At 37.2% G+C, this 17,812-nt stretch overlaps 1 protein-coding gene across 1 annotated transcript in view; it reads left to right on the top strand.

The window, feature by feature from the left end:
* The window catches only part of NEB (nebulin), a 244,026-nt gene that overhangs the window by 136,475 nt on the left and 89,739 nt on the right, over positions 1-17,812 (top strand). Inside the window, exons 81-87 of the mRNA XM_070737126.1 lie at positions 10,263-10,466; positions 10,686-10,790; positions 12,086-12,190; positions 13,604-13,915; positions 14,463-14,567; positions 15,215-15,313; positions 16,986-17,087. Of these exons, the coding sequence (XP_070593227.1) occupies positions 10,263-10,466; positions 10,686-10,790; positions 12,086-12,190; positions 13,604-13,915; positions 14,463-14,567; positions 15,215-15,313; positions 16,986-17,087 (1,032 nt within the window). The remainder of the gene's footprint in view (positions 1-10,262; positions 10,467-10,685; positions 10,791-12,085; positions 12,191-13,603; positions 13,916-14,462; positions 14,568-15,214; positions 15,314-16,985; positions 17,088-17,812) is intronic.

Here is a 17,812-nt window from a genome sequence, read left to right as displayed (position 1 = left end):
GAACAGATGCTTTGCTTTGCTTTGGCTTCTATTATCCTTACCCACCTAACTTTCTCCTTTGCCACACTAATACCCATATCTGAAGAATGTAAGTTTTAGAAGGTGCTCTTGAAAATTATCTTAATTCTACTTTTATTTCCTTGATTACATATATCAGAAGGACACCAGAGACATTGTTCCTTCCCTGAAGTCTTCATTCATGTAGCTAGTTTTAGCACGTTGTATTAAAACATTATGCTGTGATGCTGGAAATATTTTAAAATATTGATCATAGAAATAAGAATTTTCAAAGACCTTTGGCTTTCCAAACTGTAGATAACGCTAAAAAGCCTTTCAACAAGCAATTAGCACATTCTAATAACCATTTTAAAATTTGCTGGCACAAGTTGCACTAAATTAACTTATTTTGAATTCAGGGTATTGTATGATTGTACTTTAATTGATTGAGAAAGAGTTCTCTAGAATGTTTGGTTTACATTACGTTTGAGTTTTTGGTGGTTTTGTTCTGTTCTCTATTTTGATTGTTTTGTTTCATAACCAATAATTTTCTAAAAATGTGAGCTGAATCATTTTGTTTTTCTTTTATGGTCCATTGTCTCATAGAATTTGTATAAATCTGACCTGGAATGGCTCCGTGGGATTGGATGGATGCCCGAAGGCTCCGTAGATGTGGTCAGAGTGAAAAGGGCTCAAGATCTCATAAATGAGAGGTTGTACAAACTACGCCCAGATGCCCTGAAATTTACCAGTATAGCTGATCCACCCCCGGTTGTCCTGGCTAAGGTCAATGCACAACAGATCAGTGAGGTAAACTGAAATGTAGTCAGTATCTCTGTATAATGTGGCTGAAATATAGTGGGCTTTAAAAAATTAGAAGGGTTTTCACAGATCAATTGAAAATTGTCTTTCCTTCTTTCTTTTCTTAGAAACTGTATCGTGAAGCATGGGATAAAGAGAAGGCACAGATTAATATTCCTCTCGATACCCCTGAAATACTGCTCTCCAAGATGAATGCTGTGAATGCTAGCCATGTAAGATAATTTTATTTGTTAGTTTATAATCAAATTAAAACAGCTAGTAAGCTATCAGATGAAATGCTGAGCAGTCAAAATATAATATAGATATTAACAATAAACAATAATGGCAGAACATAGGTCGATGCTGTCTCATTAAAAATGTAAAACAGCTACAACATGCATCCATGCCAGATCTCCCATAGTAATATTCTGGGCCCCATTCATGGGAGAAGACCCAAGTCTTTGCAGCCTTCTGAAAGGCAAGTAAAATATATCTTTGGGGAGAAGCTGTTCATGACAGGGAAGTCTTGCTTCCTGCTTTCTTCCTAGGTCCCATCAGATATTGCCTCACAAAAAGGGCCAGAATATGCTCAGGGACAGACTATCCCACAAGTAATTTGGTCCTTACCAACATAAAGGGTTAATTACAACAAGAACTGGAATTGCTCCCAGAAGCCTTCTGGCAATCAGTGCAGTTCATGTAGTGTTCTGCCGGTGTGTCCCAACTGCCCGTAATTACAGGGTAATTAGTCCAAAAAGACACACACCACACGATAGAAGGAATACCAAAAGTCTTTATCAACAGAAAAGCAGAAAAAACTCCCTTTTTAAATGTCAAAGGGATTGTCTGGTACACACAAGGCACAGGTTAAATGCAATCTAATTTCTCACCCAGTAACTGGGAAATTGAGTCCAATTCCAAAGTCCAGAAAGTCCACGCACAATCTTGAACAGAGAAACAGCAAACCCATGATCTTGACGAAACTATGAATCAGATAAACTTCCACAAGGCTAAACTAGCACGTTGCTCTTTTTATCTGTAGCACTAATTACAGCAGCCCCACCCAACCACAGGTGGCCTCACTTATCTCCTGTAATAATCCTTCAGTTGTTCTCTCCTATGCATCACTCTACGCATGCATGGGTACATCATAAGTTCTTGTTCAGAAACCAGGGATGATAAGGATGATTGATCTCCTCCTGGGCTGTCTGCCAAACTCCCCTCTTCCCTGCTACTCACGCTTCCTTCGTCAGAGGAGCCTTCATCAGGAGATTCTATCGGGAGCAAAACAGGCCTGTGGCATGTGGATGTTTCCTCCACATCCAGCTCCACATTCCTTGGGGCAGGAGCTGGGCCAGAGCCAACCACAACATGTAGTAATGGTATTATGTAAGTGTATTTATATGAGCCTTCCAGTGTTGTATATGCCACCATATTCAGGAACAGTTGAATCTTCAGATTTCTTTTCAAAGACAGCCCTATGCAGAGCACATTTCTATAATCTAATTTATGCAATTGCTTGTAATATGATTGCAAAAGTCATTTACATAGAATATGAAGAGTGTTGGTCCTAGTACACTGCCTTGGGGTACACCACTCTTAACAGGAACAGGATTAGATAGGGCGCTCCCTATTTTGACCACTGGATGTCTGCTTAATAGGAATGCAGTTATCCAGTCATGTGGGGGGTCCAGAGATGCCATAGGGTTTCAGTTTTATAAGTAGTTTATCGTGAACCACTGAGTTGAAGGCTTTACAGAAGTCTATGAAAATTACATCTATTGAATGACCAATATACCATGTTTCCCCGAAAGTAAGACAGTGTCTTACTTTCTTTTTACCCCCAAAAGCCCCACTACGTCTTACTTTCGGGGTATGTCTTACATTGGAAAAAAATTGAAAGGGTCGCATTCCCGAAGGCATCTCCCCAGAGTCCAGAAGGGCAGCCGCGGGACAGGAGCCTCGTGAGCCCTTTTCCAAGTTCAACCTCAGGGCTCCAAGCGGCGTGCACGCGTGGAGCCACAGACGCGTGTCGGGGAAGCGTGTGTCTGGAGGGGAGGAGCCGCTCTGCGCAGTTGGGCATCCCCACCTGCCTGCCGGAAAGGAGGCGGGCGAAGGAGGGCGCAGCTCCGGCCGCTCGCCTCGGAGCTGGTCGGCCTCGCTGGCCGCTTGCAGCCGAGCCTCGGCAGGACTCGGTTGCTGGGATGAGCGCCTTCGCTGCAAGCCGCTTCCCGGTCGGCTCGCTTTGGACCAGCGCCATCCTTCGCTTTGCCAAGCCGGGGAAGAGGCGGTGGCGCCGCAGGAACGCGAAGGCAAGGGGCGCGTGGGGAGCTTGGAAGCGACTTCATCGGGCTCCCCCCCGGCAATACCCCCGTGTTTCCCCGAAAGTAAGACATATGTCTTACTTTCGGGGTACGGCTTATATTAGCCGACCCCCCTGAAACCCCCGATACGTCTTACAATTGGGGGTGTCTTACTATCGGGGAAACAGGGTAGGAATGGGTGCAACTGGCACATAAGATGTATTTATGCAAGGGCTCTCCTGGCCATAGCAGTCACCTGCTGTTTGAGCAGAATCAGTCCCAGAAGGATGCCAACAATGTGCACCTACTCTGCCTTGGGCAATGTTCTCCCATTTAGATTTAACAATGGAAAATTATGAAATATGGGTGGCCATAAAATCTATAGCTATTCAGGTGTGTTATGATTTAGTCAAGCCAGTTCCTCCCCTTCCAGTCTGCAAATCACTGAGCGCTGGAAAAGTACTTCAATAGCATCACTTGCATGTCATGTGACAGAGATGTACAATTGAGTGTCTTCATCCCTTTGATAAAACCTAAACTTGTGCCAATGGGTAAAATCATCCAATGTAGACATTAATTAGAAGCGTGGAAAAAACAGAAAAGGACTAGCATTGGACATTTCCCTGTCCAAAATGAATCCCACAGCATCTTTCTTCTCCCAAACCTGTCTGTCATCCTGCGAGGATACAATGATCAATGATTTCTGAAACCATTGAGAGGATTTTGAGATGGTAGAAGGGAGATGTTTTTGTTTTGTAACTTTGGTTGAGAGGTCTACTAAAAAGAACAAGATATTCTTAGTGTACCAAAAACCATTGTATTTTTGAATAGAATTTTGTAACTTTAAATCAGTGCTTCTTAAATAGTGGGACAGGCCCCCCTATGGGGGAGTGGAGCTATGCCAGGGGGGAGTGCGTGACCCGAGAAACATGCTCTTTTTTTTGCAGCAGGGAGTAGGGGGGGGGGTTTGCACCAAGCAGTAACACACAGCACAGAGTCGCAGATATGAAGTGCAGATTACAAACTTTTAAGAGACACAATGAAAAAATATTTAACAGGGATGAAAAGAAGGGAGGAGAGAGATGGAAATAATGAGACAAATGTAAGTCTCCTGAAAACTAAGATGAGGAAATATGATGCAGTGTATGTAGTGCTTGCCTTCATTACGACTACGGTGGGAGATGAGAAAAGACCAGTATGTTTACTGTGCCTAAAAATGTTGGCAGCAGACAGCATGAAGCTAAATAAATTAAGGCATCACTTAAAAACATTACACCCCAATCACATTGATAAACAGCTTGAGTTTTTTCAGTGAAAACGTGCCAAATATTGCAAACAGTCGTCCCACCGGAGAGTGGGGGGGGGGCATGAAATGTTTACTTCTTCCTGGGGGGTGTGTGTGTAAAACAAAATAATTGAGAAGCACTGCTTTAAGTGTTAGGTTTCTTCTTCTTGCATAGTTACATTATTGCCAATACATAATAAATTCCACTTGGTCTATTAATATAAATTCATAGTATTGATATTAAACAAGTAAAAGTGTTATAAGTTATTTAATATGTGCGCATGCATAAGTATGCAAGCAAATATATAGTGAATTTATGCAATGTTCATCCCATTATTTATTCTGAAAATTCCAATTTTTCACATATTGCACTGCATTTGTCTACAGATGTCTTCTGAAGGACAGTCAAATAAACATAATGAGATTTATTTCTGAGTATAGGACTTCATGTATAATCAAGGAATATCTGTAGTTTATTTTCTTCCAGTCTTGAAAATTGTGTATGTGTTTTAATTGCAGAAACTTTATACTGGAGCCTGGGATGAAGCCAAAGCAAAAGGCTATGACTTTAAAGTTGATGCTCTTTCATTCAAGCATGCAAAATCTTCCAGAGAAATTGCCAGTGAGGTATGAGATCTATTGTTTAAATATATAATAATTACTGCTGATATCACTGAATATTTTCACATCAGCCATCTGGCAAAAATGTGGAATTTATTTATTATATTTATCAATATACATTTATAATGTATATTCAGCCACATTCAAGGTATACCCTTGAGGTTTTTACCATTATTTTTCTTATTGGTTGCTGTAATAATAATATTTTAAAAAAGTAATTTTTTAATTGGAACTGCCATTCAGATAACTATGAAATATTTAATTTATATTGTGTTTGATCTGAGAGGGAATCTTTTATTTGCAAAGCACTTTGCATTTATTAAACATCTCATTTTAAGTCATCCTTTTAAAGGGAAAATCACCATTTTAAAATATTGTTTTATAGTCGTTTAATAAACTATATAATAGATTGTTGCCTAACTCCAATCATGGCTCTTCTCTGTACTTTCCTCTTCAGTATAAATACAAACAAACTTATGAGAAACTGAAAGGTCATTACATTGGAACCCCTTCGGTTAAGGAGGATCCTAAACTTTCATGGGCTGCTCGAGTTATGAAGATGACAAATGACCGTCTCTATAAACAAGCATACCACCGTTCAAAAGCCAAGATCACTATCCCGTATGAAATGGTGGCTATCCAGGCAGCCAAACAAGGACAGGCTTTAGCCAGCGACATCGATTACCATCGTTATCTGCACCAGTGGTCTTGTCTGCCAGATCAAAACGATGTGATCCAAGCAAAGAAAGCATATGAACTTCAGAGCGATGTAAGTACACCAGTAGCTTACAAGGTCATGTAGATGCATCACGGTCAGGCACAGAGCAAACGAGACTTTGAAGTGCGTAGGTATAGAACAAATGTATTGCATTTCAACTTAAATTATCCCAACCCACATGGCTTTCTTCCTGCCACACTAATCTCCATATCTGAAGAATGTAAGTTTTAGAATGTGGTCTTGAAAATTATCTTAATTCTAGTTTTATTTCCTTGATTACATTGTTCCTTCACTGAAGTTTTCATTTAATGTAGCTAGTCTTTGCAGGCCCGGCTAGAATACCATGCTGTGATTGATAACGTGATCATAGAAGAAATTTAAGACAAATCAATTGGAAAGAGTCTAATATCTTTTTAAAGTGTCCTTACTTATTGTTGTGAGAGCTCCTTTTCTACCTCTGGTGATGTCCTGGGCCAGTGGGGTTCCCAGCTGATGTAGAGAGTGAGGGAGAAAGTGACCTGGATAAATCTGAGGTACCACCAGAGGGGGCTGATATACCAATGGGGAAGTAGTCCCAGTCGGAGGGTGAAGAAGACATTAGAGTGGATGATCCTAATCTGATTATTTCACAACAGAGAAAAAATACTCCCTGAACATTGTAACAAATTGCTTTCTGTTTAATGTTGTGTTTCCAAATAAATAGTGTGATTTAAAGCTGAAAATATTGGGTTTTAGCCGGTGGTTTTTTTCCGAAAGCCCGAGAACAGAACACTTATGTTGCCCTGAACTTTTGAATTTAGGGAGTTTTATATTAATTGATTCAGGAAGAATTCTTCAGAATCACTGGTGTATTATGCCATGATTGAATAAATTTGCTACTTATTTAATCAAGACTATTAGCACATTTGAATTTTTTGGTAAGTTTGTTCCAATATTTAATTTGACTGTCTTGCATTTTTATTGTTTGCTAAAATGTTAACTACTTCTTCTTCTTCTTCTTCTTCTTCTTCTTCTTCTTCTTCTTCTTATTATTATTATTATTATTATTATTATTATTATTATTATTATTAAAATTATTATCCCATTGTCTCATAGAATTTGTATAAATCTGACCTGGAATGGCTCCGTGGGATTGGATGGATGCCAGAAGGCTCCGTGGATGTGGTCAGAGTGAAAAGGGCTCAAGATCTCATAAATGAGAGGTTGTACAAACTACGCCCAGATGCACTGAAATTTACAAGTATAGCTGATCCACCCCCGGTTGTCCTGGCTAAGGTCAATGCACAACAGATCAGTGAGGTAAACTGAAATGTAGTCACTACCTCTGTATAATGTGACTGAAATATAGTGGTTTTTTAAAAATTAGAAGGGTTTTCACAAAGCAATTGAAAATTGTCTTTCCTTCTTTCCTTTCTTAGAACCTGTATCGTGAAGCATGGGATAAAGAGAAGGCACAGATTAATATTCCTCTCGATACCCCATCAATGATACTCTCCAAGATGAATGCTGTGAATGCTAGCCATGTAAGATGATTAACTAACTGTATGCATTATTTTGTTAAGCATATAACTATTCCTTTGTTTATTACATTGTTTTAGTTATACTCGCCTGTTAGTTGCTCTTAAAAACATAAAAGTATTACATGTTGATTCATGTGTGTGCGTGTGTGTGTTATGGAATGCGAAGGCTCGAACCCCTCGTCGCCACTGTTAAATCAGAGGCTGGAAGCCGATGAAGAGGATAACAGCTCTTTATTTGAAAATCAGGAACATCTAAAGTGACCAGCTCGCAGGCAGGTAGTGACTTAAGAAACAAGCGGCCAAAACCGCACTTTATATACATTGTTACTAGCGCGGGGATTGGTGACAATGTTTCAAGACTTCGCCCTGGAGCTTCCCATTGGTTGAGCCCGGAGGCTCCTTATTGGTCGCGCCCAGGCTTCCCATTGGTTGCGCTAGCAGGCTTCTTATTGGTCGCCCTGCTCCAATCAGCGATCACCTTTATTCTAGCAACTTGCAAACATAACAGTGTGTGTATGTGTGTATGTAACATTTTTGCTGATAATGAAAAGGAAGAGAGACTATGAGAGAGGGGGGGGGGAGGGAGGGAGGGAGAAGGAGTAATGACAATGTAACTAAGGCTTCAATCCCAGAAACTGAAGGGAAATGACACACACATACAGATCATATACACACAGACTGTAAGTTATCCTTGTGTCATTTTTTTGGAGAAATATTTAGCTCTTCAAATTGTGAAGCTGTTCTTGTCTACAAATATACAATGAAGAACAATTACATGTACTGTAGATATAGGTGATGAGGATGAAAATGATGGTGCCTGTGTCAGTGGACACACTATCTTAACCATCTCTGTTGGAAGTATGAGATTCTGCACAAAAACATTATCCATTCTTTTTTATTTTCTTTTGCATCCCAAATTTTGTGGCCATACTACCCTAACAGCCATAAATAAACAAATCGTTTTGGAGAAACAAGCTCCAAATGTAATTGCCTAGCCTGAATTTCACCATTTCCATTGTATTTATTCAATGGTTGTCCCATTGCTCATTTTGAAAATGTATAGGTTTTTACACTTTATTCTTCAGTAGTGCCCCAGCTCAATTATCCCTGGGATAATTGAGGTGTGGCACTGGGATAAACAATTATCCCTGGGATAAACTATGATTAATACTTTATAATCATAGTGGTACATATACCCAATGTGGACTCATAAGATTGTATATTTAATTGAGAACTGTTTATAGTTTATTTTCATCCTGCATTTTCTGATTTTATTGAAAGTTATACATGTGTTCCAATTGCAGAAACATTATACTGGAGCTTGGGATGATGCCAAAGCAAAAGGTTATGACTTTAAAGTGGATGCTCTTTCATTCAAGCATGCAAAATCTTCCAGAGAAATTGCAAGTGAGGTATGAGCTCTGCTATTTAAATGTTGCCTCTAAAACACCTGTATCTTTTCATATCACACAGATGGAAGAGTATGCATCCAGTTACCAATGAAGCATTGATCCAATCGTATACAAGCTGCTATTGTTCAAGGATATGACATTTTTTCACTTATCTCCACTTTTTACATTTATTTGCTTAGAAATTTGAGATTTAAAATTTTATTGAAACCAAGCAGTTTAACACATGTCTTATTCTGAATTGCCAAAAAAAGCAACCATTGAGATATTTCAGTAAAATGAGTTTTTGGATTCAATGAATGTTATTTTTCATTTTTCAGTGGCAAAGTTACTGTTTTTAAACATAGTTTTAGAATGGTTTAATAAATTACATTACTTTGATACATGAATCCTAAAACATACTCTTTCCATCACTCATAGTCCCCCAGGCATTAAAACACCAATTTTCTCACTAACTGGAATACTTCCTAGCCTTTTACCAGCTCTTTGCTTTTCTTTCCTCTTCAGTATAAATACAAACAAACTTACGAGAAACTGAAAGGTCATTACATTGGAACCCCTTCGGTCAAGGAGGATCCTAAACTTTCATGGGCTGCTCGAGTTATGAAGATGACAAATGACCGTCTCTATAAACAAGCATACCACCGTTCAAAAGCCAAGATCACCATTCCTTATGAAATGGTGGCTATCCAGGCAGCCAAACAAGGACAGGCTTTAGCCAGCGACATCGATTACCATCGTTATCTGCACCAGTGGTCTTGTCTGCCAGATCAGAATGATGTGATCCAAGCAAAGAAAGCATATGAACTTCAGAGCGACGTAAGTACACCAGTAACTTAGAAGATTATGTAGATGCATCATGGTCAGACACAGAATAAAAGAGACCTTGAAGCACGTAGCTATAGAACGGATCCATTGCAATTCAAATTACATTATCCTTGCCAGTGGAATATAAGCGAATTCAAATCCCCATATCTGAAGAATGCAAGTTGGAAAAGATGTTTTTAGGATTATTTTAATACTACTTTTGTTTCCTATGATTACATCTGCCAAAAACTATGACCAGAGACATTGTTCCTTCATTGAAGTCTTCACTGAATGAAGTTAATCTGGTAGACCCAATGAGAACACTATACTGGTGATGGTGAAAATATTTTAAAGTGACTTATTACATACAGTAGATAATTTTTTTCTAAAATGTCACATATAGCAAATTTACCAATAACTTATGCAGTTGAGAACTGTTTTTAAATCTGCTTTCTCAATTCATTTAACTGTAATTCAGTGTAGCGATATATAAAAAATGTTCAGCCTGTTTTGGATATTATGCCAAGTTTGGGGTGTTTTCTATTCACTTAATTTCAGGGAATTAATACAAATGAAAACTGCCGTTAATATCAGAAGATATATGACCATTTTTAATTTCATTTGTCCAATTTATCTACCTTTTGCCTTAGAACAAAAAAAGAAAGGAGCACTAATTATTAAAAGAATTAAGTATGAATTGGTCAGAATTAATGTGCCATTAGTTATGATCACATAAGAATGTTTATTTCATAAAAAAAATTAACTACTTTCATTCCCCCTTTCTGATGTGCTGTCTTATAGGCTGTGTATAAATCAGATCTAGAATGGCTCCGTGGGATTGGATGGATGCCAAGTGGGTCTCCAATAGTGAAAAGAGTTAAATTTGCCCAGGAAATCCTGAGTGATAATGTATACCGCACTCCTGCTGACCGTCTGAAGTTCACCAACATTGTTGATACACCAGACGTTCTCCTTGCTAAAACCAACGCAGCGCAAATCAGTATTGTATGTTCATTCTTTTCAGTAGCTTAACAAACATTCAGGACAATAAGTCCTATTAATTTTTTTATATGTTTTTTATATCAGTGATTAGATAAGAATAATACGGCATACAAATACATTAAAATAAATAGATAGATAGATAGATAGATAGATAGATAGAATAAATAAACAAATAATAAAAAAAACCAAATAAACCAGTAACTGCTTCCTTATTTTGTGCAGCCTAAATATCGAGAAGTTTGGGATAAAGATAAAGTTATGATCCATGTGATGCCTGACACGCCTGAAATAATGCTTTCTAAAACCAATTCCATCAACGTAAGCAAAGTAAGTATATTTCTACCATATTTACTAAGATCCTTAGATTAAAACTGCTTTATAATATTGCATTCTCCCACCTTATAACACCTTAGTTTTCTACTTTCTACTTTCTAAGGATTCTGCTTTCATCGTTTTTTGAAACAAAATGGGCACTTGAGACAAAATGTGAAGAATGCCTGTTGAATAATCATGTCTGGGCCTTTTACTAACTTTTTTTTTTTTGCTTTATTGGCGAGCCATGAAATATTATTGTAGATCAGTTCATTATGACAATAGCACTGTTTTTTATACTTCATTAGTTGATGGTTGCCTTATGCAATATTTTCAATGCTGTGACTCAAACTTTATTTGGATACAGTATTATATATTATACCAGAATAAATGGCCTAATCTGGAGACTGATCTTCTATATGGATAGTCCTTGACTTACAACAGTTCATCCAGTGATCATTCAAAGTTACAACGGCACTGAAAAAAGTGATTCATGACCATTTTTCACACTTACAACCACTTCAGCCTCCCAATGGTCATATGATCAAAATTCAGATGCTTGGCAACTGGTTCATATTTATGACGGTTGCAATGTCCCACAGTCATGTGATCCCCTTTTGTGATCCACTTCTGACAAGCAAAGTCAATAGTAGAGCCAGATTCACTTAATAACCATGTTACTAATTTAACAATTGCAATGATTCACTTAACAACTGTGGAAAGAAAAGCCTTAAAATGGAGCAAATTCACTTAACAAATGTTTCACTCATCAGCATAAAGATTGGGCTCCATTGTGGTCATAACTCGAGGACTGCCTTAATTCATAAAAAAGTTATTAAAAATATATGAAACTTTCATTCATTAAGCATAACTTAAAAAATTACAAACTTTAAAAAAAAACCCATAGATGAAACTTTCCAAAGCAAGGAGATATAATAATCACAACAACAACAACAACAACAACAACAACAGAGTTGGAAGGGACCTTGGAGGTCTTCTAGTCCAATCCCTTGATTAAGCAGGAAACCCTACACTACTTCAGACAAATGGTTATCCAACATCTTATTAAATACTTCCAGTGTTGGAGCATTCACAACTTTTGGAAGCAAGTTGTTCCACTGATTAATTGCTCTAACTGTTAGGAAATTTCTCCTTAGTTCTAAGTTACTTGTCTCATTTAGTTTCCATCCATTGCTTCTTGTTCTACCCTCAGCTGCTTTGGAGAATAGTTTGACATATGGCAAAAGCATATTGAAAATATTGTTGTGTTTTAAGGAATTGAGTCTTTTTTGTGTGTTTTTTTTTTGCAGAAACTCTATAGGGACGCTTGGGACGATGTAAAGAAATACATTGATTACAGGTCAGACGCAATTCCAATTAAAACAGCTAAAGCCTCAAGACTAATTGCCAGTGATGTAAGTATATTAACTATATGTTCTTACCTTGTGTGTGTATTTGTATGTGTGTGTGAACTCTAGACCTTCAGCAGGGTAAATAGTGGCAAGATAGATAGAAGATGGATGGATGGATGGATGGATGGATGGATGGATGGATGGATGGATGGATAGATAGATAGATAGATAGATAGATGTGGGTGTAGGTGTAGGTTGCTAAGCAAGAGGGTTATTAAGTGAGTTGTGTAGGTGTAGTGGTAGATGTAGATATAGATATGAAAGAAATCAAATATTTATATATCTCAGTTCACAGCAAAATAAGAGATTTCAAGCATAATTCAATTATTGTGGATAAACTCTGCAAGCAACAGCTGTAGCACATGAAGAAGCTCTGATACATTTACTGGATATTTAGATTAGCATTGTAGTCCACACCATGTTTATTCTGATAAAAGTCCTCCTATTACTCAATATGACTTTTATGCCTGAAAGGTACTTAAAATTATATAAGCTCATATTCAATCTGAGTGGCTACAAGTGACCTAAGTTGCTATCAGCATTTTCACAAAACAGAAAGAAAACCAAACTGTAAATCGCTTGGAGGTATATACATTTGATCAATCAATCAATGACTCAATCAATTCAGGCAATATTACAGAAGCTATTCACCAGTACTGTTTTTCATATGCCTTTTGATATTTCAGTCTAGCCTACTACCTGGAACTTTCTTGATACAAGATTGGCCAGATGTTCTACCATGCTGATACTAAATAGGATTTATTCTAACCAAAGGTTCTCAGTCTTAGAATAAAAGATTGCAGTTGGTTAGAAATGCACCTTGGTTATAAACAAACATCAACTATAAACCAACTATAATGGAAGGAGGCTCCGCAGCCATCAATTCCCTAGCACCAGAGAGAAGAAAATTATTAAAAGCTAGAAGATATAAAAGATAAATCAATACATATATTAAAAAAAGGATCTAAAAGGAAGGATAAGAATATTACCTGGGTGTAGAGGAGCATAAAATACTGGAAGACGACAGTAAGTTCCAAAGCAATATAATATGATGAGCTAGTCATTAAATCTATCTTATAAAGTTAAGATCAAACCATAGATCAATATTCAATGAATTTTGAGTGCTCTTGCACAGAACCTGGTAACATCATATATTGAAACATCTGTGTGGGAGCCACACAAATTTCTGGGGGTATTGTTGTAGAGCAGGGATGTCAAACTCATGGCTTCACATTGTCATCATGTGACTTTCCCCCCCTCCCGTGGGCAAGGGAATGGCGCATCCATCCCGTGGGCTGCAAATTTCACATCCCTGTTCTAGAGGGCATAAATTGTAACAAAGTTCTCGTATGCAATTCATTTACAATTTATGATGTCACAGATGGAAATTTTATTTGTATTTTTCTTTTAAAATAGTACAAGTACAAAGAAGGTTACCGTAAGCAAGTGGGACACCATGTTGGATTCCGGAATATTCATGATGATCCCAAGCTAGTGCTCGCGATGCGTGTAGCCAAACTGCAGAGTGAGAGGGAATACAAGAAACATTTTGAGAAGTTTAAAACCAAGTTTAATAGCCCAGTAGACATGCTGTCCATCTTGTTGGCCAAGAAATGTCAGAAGCTGGTTAGTGACATTGATTACCGCCGGTACCTCCATGAATGGATATGTTTGCCTGACCAGAATGATGTCATCCAAGCCAAGAAAGCCTATGAGTTACAAAGTGATGTGAGTAGAAAGTTCATTGCTTATACTATTAAATTTTGGCTATTGTTTTTTTTTTACATTTTCCCTTTGCTTTTGACTGATTATTACTATTTGCTGTTCAAATTGAAGTACGTGTGTTGCCATCTTTGTATGAATCAACCAGCTTCTATAAATATGATATTTATTATAGGAACCACAATGTACAGATAACTATTATAATGAAAATTACATTTTCCAATCAGAATCCCACAGATGCAGCCATGTAAATGAACATCATTAATTTCAAATAAATATGCATTTTAGGTCTCCAGTAAAATATGATACCAGATATAAATGTGAATGTGAAATATTTATCAAACTATGTAAGAAAATAGAAAGTGATTACAGCATCAAAACTGTAACAATATAATACTTTTCCTTATATGCTATGCCAAATTCGTTTGCTCTTCCCTGTGCAAAAAGAACATTTTTAATCTTTTACTTGAAATGAATGCGAAATTGCCACCTGGAAAAAGTGCAAATAAGTCTCAACTTCTTTCTTGTTGTTGTTTTTGTTTTGTCTATGCAGGCTGTTTATAAATCTGACCTAGAATGGCTACGAGGAATTGGCTGGATGCCAAGTGATTCTGTCTCTGTCAATCATGTCAAACATGCTCAGGCCCTTATTAATGAGGTAAGAGGTTTTTTCCTACAATATTTCTTGTTTCACACACAAAAATCCCCCATTTTTCACAATGCAGCCTTTAGTTCATTCAGAACTGTTTCTCTTTCGTGCTTGCTTGTTCCTATGGACTCAGATTCCACTAAGTGATTTTTATCGATTTATTAGATGTATGTGTCTGCCCATCTTAAGAAACAGCGTTCTTGGTAGCCCACAATATCAATAAAAATAAAGCAAACGAAAACAAAAAACCCCTCTCTAAATAATAATCTGAAACCCTTTAAATAATAAGCTATAGTTTATTTTACTATGGTTTATTGGCTACATTATCATTGGCTAATTTCATACACTATATTAAGTCAAAGCTAAAGAAACAAATTTTGATTTAATGTGATATACAATATCCATGTTGTACTGCTCAAAAGGAACAGAAAGGTTGTGATTTAATTTAATCCACTTTAATATATACTATTTTTATATATATTACACATTTAAAATATATTGGATTTATATATACTACCCATTTCATCTAGAGGTGACTCTAAATGTTACTATTAGATAGTTGAGGACTACTGTATTCTCCTCTTGTCTTTCTTTCTTTCTTGAGTGACTCTTTTTGTTATTTGCCTTACCTCTTTTATTCCTTTCTTTTTTTATAGAGGTTATATCGTACCAAAGCTGATAAACTGCCATTTACTCCAGTGGCTGACAGGGTTGATTATATCACAGCCAAACAAGGTGGAGAAATACTAAGCGATGTAAGTAGCTAAATTTATCTTCTAGGATAAAGGGAATAAATCTTGGAAAAAGGAACCAATATATTGTGAACAAATCACTATGAATGTTGATAACTCTAGCAGAGTTATCCCAGCTTAATGAATCTTGTGAACTGTGGCAGTAGGAAAATGATATTTTCATATCAATTATTTTCCTGTACAACAGTCTATATACTTTAATCCTACTGACTCCTACCATCGGTCAATCCTTTATAAAGCAAACTAAGGAAGGTGTCTTTTGCCTTCAAGTGCAAAGTATTGATTCTTCTCAGCCATGTTGCACTGTGTGGGATTAGAATATGCCAAACACCTCATGATTGGGCTAACAGGAGTGCTTTGAAAAGATGCTTCCAACCCTTCCCCTCCCCAAAGCAACTGCTTTGATTTTATTCATTTTATTTTATTCATTATTCATTTTATTCATTATTAACTGTTTATCTTGCCTGTATTATTTTATAAACAATTCAAGGCAGAGAACCAGGGATGGGCTACTACCTGGACGGGGGGGGGGGGGGGAGATGACACAGTGGGGTAGCAAAAATGGAGCTCCACCCCAGAGCACCCAATTTGCACTGAAAGATGTTAAAGAATATGCAGGGCGTATTGCATAAGCCACACCCACAGTGTGGTAGTAAAAATTTTGGTAGCCCTTCACTGCAGAGAACATATCTAATACTCCTTCCTCCACAATAACAGCAAGCCTGGGTGGTGAGTTGGGCTGAGAGAGTGAGATCAAAATCAGCCAGCCAGGTTGCATCAGTAAAGCAGAAGTAGAACTGACAATCTCATGGTGATTGAGTCACCCTGTTGCTTTTCACGCCTAAGGATGAGACATAACCTTTCAGGCTCCTGAAAGCTTATCTACTTCACCAAACAGTTATTTTACCTAATAAATAATTAAATTATGGGATCAAATAATAACTCAATCCACTGGTTACATAAAAATGCCATTAAATAATGCATAAAGTAAAAAGAAATACATAATTTCTGGAAGGCAAGATTAAATACATGTGCTTATTTTACTCTTGTGAAGTGCATACAATTAATTTGCATTTCAGCATACCCTAACTATATTTATATTTAAGAATAGCCATGGATTTGCAGAGCAAGGCTGAATTTAATGCACTTTAACTCTGATCTAGCCAATCAGCTTTTCTGTTCCTCCATTATTATTATTTTTTATAGAAAGGCATGTACCGTCCCTGTCCTACTGTCCTATTATCCAAATTTACCTATACTGTACTTACTTTGCTTTTGTTTATGTTTATACCATATCACAACACCATACCTATTATCTTGTACACGTTTTGACAAACAAACAAACATTATGCATATAAGTGCACTGTGTGTGTGTATTTGAGTTAGAGGTTATATTTTTGTTCTCTGTATGTTTATTCTTATTTTTCTTATTCACAAAAATGAAGGCAAATTAGTATCCACCCATACACACGCACACACAAAAAAATCAGAAACAGAGTCAATTGGATTTGTTCCAGATATCTGGAGACTATTTTCCATTGCTATGTTAGGTGAGGCTGATGTGAATTGAAAGCCAAAACATTTGGAGAACATCAGATGGTCTGTGTAAGATGCAATTTGTACAGCTGTAACTTAGACCTATAATAACTCTATTGTTAACTCTATTTGTTTCCAGGTTAAATACCACCAGGAATGGAATGACATCAAGGCCATGTATACACTAACAGATACACCTCGGTTGCAACAAGTTAAAGAAGCAGCTAGGATTCTTAATGAGGTATGCTGTTTCCTCCCAGGAAAAATAGTAAATAGAAAGTTAGGGATGACTTTATATCTTTAAATCATGAGTCCTGATGGGATAATTAGTGAAATACAACAGTTAACAATAACACAGTATTAGGGTGACCACGTTGGATCCAGGAGGGAAGAGGTAGTAGACAGATTCCAGAAATGTCTGCTTTTAGAGATGGGATAATAGGAAAGTGAACACAAGAACAAGGGGACACAATCTGAAGTTAGTTGGGGGAAAGATCAAAAGCAACATGAGAAAATATTATTTTACTGAAAGAGTAGTAGATCCTTGGAACAAACTTCCAGCAGACGTGGTAGATAAATCCACAGTAACTGAATTTAAACATGCCTGGGATAAACATATATCCATCCTAAGATAAAATACAGAAAATAGTATAAGGGCAGACTAGATGGGCCAGGAGGTCTTTTTCTGCCGTCAGACTTCTATGTTTCTATGTTTCTAAAGAAAATAAAGATATAAACATACAGGCCTCTTGCTGGGGGTTCTACCCAGCCAGGACTGATTTCAAGAGATTTCTATTTTATCCTCCTTTCCCACAGTTTTCCACTCCGTTGACACCAAAACAAATTTATTTTATCACTGTTGACCCTTTGTGCTTTCATTGGACTGTTTTAGTTTCTTGCATTTGTATACCCCCTCTTTTTTCACTTTATTAACAAATCCCATTGAATATTCTCATATTACTACCA

The sequence above is a fragment of the Erythrolamprus reginae genome, chromosome 1 (genome assembly GCF_031021105.1).
Source record: "Erythrolamprus reginae isolate rEryReg1 chromosome 1, rEryReg1.hap1, whole genome shotgun sequence".
NCBI lineage: Eukaryota > Metazoa > Chordata > Lepidosauria > Squamata > Dipsadidae > Erythrolamprus > Erythrolamprus reginae.
The sequence above is the reverse complement of the archived record's forward strand: the minus strand, read 5'-3'. Positions and strand labels throughout refer to the sequence as shown.